Source organism: Tupaia chinensis, unplaced genomic scaffold, assembly GCF_000334495.1.
Source record: "Tupaia chinensis unplaced genomic scaffold, TupChi_1.0 Scaffold000527_1, whole genome shotgun sequence".
NCBI classification, from domain to species: domain Eukaryota; kingdom Metazoa; phylum Chordata; class Mammalia; order Scandentia; family Tupaiidae; genus Tupaia; species Tupaia belangeri.
Genome location: NW_006160040.1, coordinates 4,663,216 through 4,670,256, shown reverse-complemented (window position 1 = coordinate 4,670,256; position 7,041 = coordinate 4,663,216). Strand labels below are relative to the sequence as shown.

General features: G+C 35.6%; 1 protein-coding gene and 1 pseudogene across 11 annotated transcripts in view; one reads left to right on the top strand and one right to left on the bottom strand.

Annotated features, from left to right (window-relative positions):
* Positions 1 to 3,281, top strand: part of LOC102470329 (meiotic nuclear division protein 1 homolog) — a 3,779-nt pseudogene extending 498 nt beyond the window's left edge.
* CEP57L1 (centrosomal protein 57 like 1) overlaps positions 1 to 7,041 on the bottom strand; it is a 68,449-nt gene that overhangs the window by 14,331 nt on the left and 47,077 nt on the right. For all 11 annotated transcript variants that reach the window (XM_006156967.3, XM_006156970.3, XM_006156965.3 and 8 more), the window contains one exon: positions 6,456 to 6,577. In XM_006156967.3, coding sequence (XP_006157029.1) covers positions 6,456 to 6,577 — 122 coding nt within the window. The remainder of the gene's footprint in view (positions 1 to 6,455; positions 6,578 to 7,041) is intronic.

Below are 7,041 nucleotides of genomic sequence, written 5' to 3'. Positions count from 1 at the left end.
ATAATGCTAGCAAAAGAGCTTTCCTCACTTCGGAACCAGAGGGAACAACTAAAGGTGGAAGTGGAAAAAGACAAAGAATGTGATCCACAAGTTGTGGAAGAAATGCAACAAGCAAATAAAGTAGCTAAAGAAGCTCCTAACAAATTAACTGATAACATATTTGCCATAAAATCTTGGGCCAAAAGAAAATTTGGGCTTGAAGAAAATAAAATTGATAAAAATCATGGCATTCTGAGACTCCTGAAACATTCCGACAAGAAGCCATTTTAAAGCTGAGATGTGTCCTGGCGTGTTCAAGGAAGCTATGTTCTAGGCTCTATCTCCTAAACTCCTGAAATATTCAGACAAGACGCCATTTTAAAACTGAGGTGTGTCCTGGCATGTTCAGGGAAGCTATGCTCTAGGCTCCATCTCCTAGACTCCTGAAATATTCAGGGAAGATGCCATTTTAAAGCTGAGGTTTGTTCTGGCGTGTTCAGGGAAGCTGTGCTCTAGGCTCCATGTCCTAGACTCCTGAAATATTCAGACAAGACGCCATTTTAAAACTGAGGTGTGTCCTGGCATGTTCAGGGAAGCTATGCTCTAGGCTCCATCTCCTAGACTCCTGAAATATTCAGACAAGGTAGGGCAACCTCTGTCTTTTCTCTGTTTCTGGCTGTCTGTCTGTCTGTCTCACACCCTCTCTTTAAATTTTAAATTTTTGTTTTTAAACTTTTCAACCACTTCTCCTCACCTTAGGCCTTTTTTTCACTTGCTAATTCCAGAAGCCATTTTAAAGCTGAGGTGTGTCCTGGCGTGTTCAGGGAAGCTATGCTCTAGGCTCTATCTCCTAGTCCTGAAATATTCAGACAAGAAGCCATTTTAAAGCTGAGGTGTGTTCTGGCATGTTCAGGGAAGATATGCTCTAGGCTCCATCTCCTAGACACCTGAAATATTCACAAGGTTAGGGCGACCTCCGTCTTTTCTCTGTCTTTGGATATCTACCTCTCTGTCTCACACTCTCTCTTTAAATTTTAAATTAAAAAAAAAATCTTTTCAACCACTTCTCCTCACCTTGGACCTTTTCTTTCACTTGCTAATTCCAGAAGCCATTTTAAAGCTGAAGTGTGTCCTGGCATGTTAATTTTTTGTTTTTTGATGTGTAAAAAATTTTTTTTTCTCTTTTTTGGTACTATTTTTCTTTTTTTTTTGTTTTTTTTTTTTTTTTTTTTTTTGCTTTTTGCTTATTTCTTTTTATCCTTACTTTCCCACTCTAAGCTTCACTCTCCACACACTGAATGTCTAGATAGGCCTTGGTGCATAGTAGCCAAGCATCTGAATACTTTTAGAATCATTGAAATCCTCACCACTTATTGAACCTCCTGCTTTAATGAAGAAATTTCTTTTTATAAATCTGAACTCCTAATCTTTCTGTGGATATCACATTGTGAAACACAGTGGAAAATAGATTTTGTCACAGAATGACCAGAAACCACTGCAGAGGCACAAGAAACATGAGAAATCAAGAAAATATCTCTCCCCTAAGGAAAAAAGAACAATCCCTCATCCCATCCTCAGACAATATAGTAGATCTCATGGAAATGTCTGAAAAAGAATTCAGAATATTCATTGTGACAAAACTAAACAAGATGCAAAAGCTGAGAGATAATGAACTTCAGAAGATACAGGAGAAAAGAGACACTGAGTTCCAGGAGGTGTTGAAGTTCTTCCATGACCTGAAAGAGGAAATACACACCATAAAAAAGAATCAAATTGAGCTATTGGAGATGAAGGATGCCATTCAGGAAATCAAAAGCTCCCTTGAAAGTATTAAAAGCAGATTGTCCATGCAGAAAATCGAATCTCGTATATTGAAGGGAAAACCTCTGATCTGGGAAAAAACAAGCAAAAACAAAAACAAAAACAAAAACAAAAAATGGAGAAAATAACAACAAAAAAAAATGAGAATACTATATGAGAACTATTAGACAGTATTAAGCACCCAAACATCTGGATACTTGGTATCCCAGAAGGTGAGGAAACTAATAAGGGCATTGATAATCTATTCTATGAAATCTTGTAAGAAAACTTTCCAAATCTAGAAAGGCATTCAAATATCCAGACCCAAGAAATACAAAGGATCCCTAATAAAATCAACCCAAGAAGATCTTCTCCAGGGCACATCATAGCCAGACTGGTCAAATCTACAGACAAAGATGAGATACTAAAATTGGCAAGATAGAAACGTCAGGTTACTTATAAAGGTTATCCCATCAGGCTAACCTCAGACTTCTCATCAGAAACAATGTGAGCAAGGAAAGAATCGGAACATAAATCAAAGTGTTAAGTGAAAAACAGTTTCAACCAAGAATACTATACCTGGCAAGATTATCTTTCATATGGAAAGAAAGGATTAAAAACATTCTCAGATAAACAGGACCTGAAAGAATTTGCGAGTAGCACACCCACTCTTCACGAAGTTCTGAAAGGAGTTCTCTACCAGGAAAACTAAAGACACATACAGAAATAAGAGAACAAAAGGCAACCACGAAAATGACCAATTTAATTACTAGGGACAAGAAACATCAATAATAGCGATGAATGTTAACTTCCAGGATTTAAATGGAAAAACTGGACCACAGTAACACTGCATATTCAACAGAAGAGTGTTTGAACATAAAACTGAAATGACGAAATAGAATTTTATGATTTTTGAGTAAAACATTACTGATTTTTTTTTAATTATACTTTGTTTGCCCAATTTAAACATTTTACATTCGAGTTGTTGATAGGTTCATGTTAAAATATTTTTCTTGTATGTTTCTTTAAATGGAAACATACATTTTTCTTCCTTCCTGACTCCTCTTGAATTGGAAATATTTGGGAATATTCTTATTTTTTGGCAGTAGGGTTATTTGCATGAGTTCAATAATGCTTGTTGCATTGAATCAGAAATTGGAAATACTATTGGACAGGGCTTTGATTGAAACGTTATACCTTGTGTGCTGGGCATTTGCTTTTCAACAATTTGAGTAGTTGACATGTAAATATTTTCTCAAAATATTTAAAACTATATTGTCTCCATTGTTAAAGAGTCACAAACAAAATTATAAGAAATATTTTGAACATTATCTTTAAAATTCAGTAGTTTGAAATTTTGAAAGTTGTTTATTAACTGTCATGAACTATGGAGTATGAGCAAAAATTTTTTGATACATAAAGTAAATGTTTGTGGAAAAATGTAAAAATAAATAAATGAAAAAAAAATTGGCATTCCAGAAGATTTCAACTACACAGACTAAAAGTTCTATGGTAGCAAAGAATCTATGAGCTTGTGAATATGTACATTTTAAAATATTATCCAACTAAATGTACTGAATTCTCGCTTACCTGTTACTGTGTTTATCATTTTATTAATTTTAATAAAGTTAAAAGTGCAAAAAAACCTCAAAAACAAAACACATACTCTTGCCCCTAGAGCAACAATTTAAAAAGCAGAGGACCAGCAAACAAAATCTAAAAAGAATTCATCAGAGAAGTCAGAAAATATCTTGAACTGAATGATAATGAAAATACAAACTACCAAAATGTATAGCATGCAGGTAAAGCAGTGTTTAGAGGAATATTTATAGCTCTGATTTAAAAGTATGGCGCAAGCACATAGCATGGTGATAAATTGGTTGGATCCCGTGTGGCTGACTGTGCAGTTTGAGTCTTGGTTCCTGTAGCTTGAAAAACACAGGCACATGTGCATGCCTGTGCAAGAATCTCACAAAGCGGAAGAAAACAGAACAGAAAGGATTGAGACATGACCATTCCCCATGGTGGATGCTTTCTCACTTTCCATCTCTATCTCTCTCTGGCAGGTACACATGCCCTCTAACAAAAATCTTATAAAAATATGTATTTTAAAATAAAGTATCTGTCTCTCATCTCTTTCTGGTGAGCACATGAGCCCTCTGGTAATAAAAAGAAAAAATCCTATGTGAGTTATAAGGGAATAATAAAGCTGGATTCAATGAAGCAGAATATGAATTAAAAAAAAAACAAATGTTTCTCTTTACAAAAAATCAATAAAATTATAGAGTGATAGGTGAACTGATAATCTTCTTAAAAATTTTATTTAAGTTTTCCCTGAGTGAGAGAAATACAGAAAGAGAAAGAGAGAGATGGCACCCCCAACAAGTTCTTGAAATCATGAACCATCCTCAGCCTTCAGCCAGTCCTGGATCATGGACAAGCACATGGTCATACTCAGGAAGGTTCTAGACTTGAACAGGTAACTTTCCTGTGTAGGACTATCTTGCAGAGCATCGCACTTTACCCCTGTGCTACTATCTGACCCCTAACAATTTTTTTCTTTTTAAAACAAAACCATAAATGAGTAATAACTGAAATGAAAGAGGGAACACCATAAAAAATATAAAAAGAAATAGAAAATCTGAGTAGTCAGATATCTGTTACATAAATTGAATCCTACAAAGAAAACTCTTCCCCCAGATAGTTTCTATCAAGTGTTGAATTCTATGAAAAAATTTAAATTAAAAAAGAAATCATACTAATCAATCACAAGGTCTTTCAAAAAATACAAGAAGGAATCTTCCCAACTAATTTTATGAGGCCAGTAAAACCATGGTACCAAAATTAGGCATTATAAGAAAATTATGTACCAAAATCCCTCATGGAAATAGTTGTAAAAATACTTAAATATCAACAAAATCAACCAAGCCATGCAGGAAAAGAATGATACAGCAGGATCAACTGAGGTAAATACCAGGAGGCAAGGTTTATTAATATTTGAAAAGTAATCAACATAAGTTGCCATGTTAACAGAATAAAAGAAATAAAGTCATATGACCCTCTTAACAGATGCAGAAAAAACATTTGACATCCATTAATGATAAAATCTTTCAACAAACTAAGAATAGAAAATAATTACCAAAATTTGATAAAGGGCTGGTATGAAATACCTGCAGTAAATATTATACTTAATAGTGAAAGACTGGTAGCTTACCCCAAAGATAAGGAACAAAGTAAAGATGTTAGTCCCCATTACTTTTAAAGGATATTAGTCCTTGCCACTCTAGTTAATATTCTAAGACTGAAAATGAAAACTGTCTTTATTCATAGATTACATGATTTTACATATAGAAACTCCTTAAAAATATGAAAACTACTAAAACTAATAAATTTGGCAAGTCTATGATATACATGGTCAAACAAAAATCAATTATATTTTTATATACCAGTAATAGATAAACCTAAAATGAAATTTTAAAATATCCTAGACTATTCACACTAGCATAAAACATATATATATATATGTTTAAATTTAGGAAAAGATGTACTAAATCTCTCTTTAAAAACTACAAAGTAGACAGGCCCTGTAGCACAGTGGTTAAGCGCTGTGAGTTGGAAGCTGCATCTGACATGGCCAATTACTGTTCAAGTAACAGCCCAGCATTTTATTTACACTTACAGAGCTCTCAGAGCACAAGAGTAAGGTTTTTACTCTTGGTTGATTTTAGACTTTAACATCCAGCCCCAAAAGGATGTCTGTCGAATGCAATTTTTAGCTTCTCAACTCTCTCTGCTGGAATCATAAATGCCCTCAGAAGGAACCCAAATTCTCTGGATTGAAGTCTGTATACAGAGTTTGAATGGTGATTCTTCCTTACCTTGTCAGTTATCAAATGCTTTTGTGTATTTTTCTTCCCTTTGTTTTTCTTTCTTTCTTTTTAAAATATTCTTTCTAGCTTTTCTTATTTTTCTGCAGGAAGAGTCAGTCCAGATGACCCAGCCTGCCATTACCCTAAGTATAGAATCTACTATATACAGCTTTATATCCTACCTTAAGATTTTCTTTTTTGGGACCAGCAAATGGCATAGTGGTACACTGCTGGACTCCCACATGACTGACTATGGTTCGAGTTCCAGACCTGGCAGCTTGAAACTCAGGCCAGGCATGTGTGCATGTGAGCACAAAATCCAGTGAGAATGAAGGAGAAGGGATTGCAGAATGGCCATCCACCCAAAGGGTGGATTTCTCAATTTTTGTCTGTCTTTCTGATGAGTAAAATGTGCCTTACAGCAAAAATCTCTTTCTTAAAAAAGAAAAGAAAATTTTCTTTTTATTGCCAAAGGGCACATACATTTTCAAGGGAGAAACAGAGATACAGCAAATAAAGACGGGGAGAATGCACCCCCTAATGGGGGTGTGGTCAAGCCACAGTCCCTTCTCTATCTGTCCACACTGTTGGGATTTTGTGTAAACACCTACATGCACCTAGTATGTTTCTCAAGTTGCTAGGGCTAGGATTTGAACCATGGTTGGCCAAGTGGGATCTTGCTCCCTTAACCTCTAGGCTGCAGGGCTAGTCCTACCTAAGGTTTCAATATGACAGTTTTCTCATGATATTAAATATTACTCAAAATAGATTAAGTTATATTATCAGTCTTCACAGAATCATGCTCACCTGTTGTTCTAGGATCATATTCTTTTCTCGCTCTACATTGAGAACCATTCTCTTTGTATATTCTAGTTGCTTCTCCAGAAGAGTACAACGAGACTGGGCTGAGCTTAACTGTATACTTATATCTATGACAAAGACAAAATAATACTGAATCAGCTGATGATCCCATAAATCAGGTATTTTATTATCCAAGAAATACATTATTTAAATTTGATCAAGAGCTGAAAGTTCAAGGCCTTTGTTACCTCTAAGTACTGTCTCTCTCAGAGTTATGAACAAATATTTTGTGAAAATTCCATTGATTGGGGAACCAGCAGTTAGCGTAATGGCTATGTCGCTGGACTCCCACGTAGTCGACTGCCGTTCGTGTCCCGGACCCGGTGGCTTAAAACTCACGCCGGGCGCGTGTGCGTGCATGCCCAAGATCCTGAGAGGAGAATGGAGGAGAAGGGATTGCGGCGTGACCATCCCTCCTGGAGGGTGTTTTCTCGCTTTCTGTCTCTGTGTCTCTCTCTGTCTGTCTGGTGAGCGCACGCGCCCTACAGTGAAAATCTCTCCGTAAAAAAAAAAAAAAAAAAATTCCATTAAT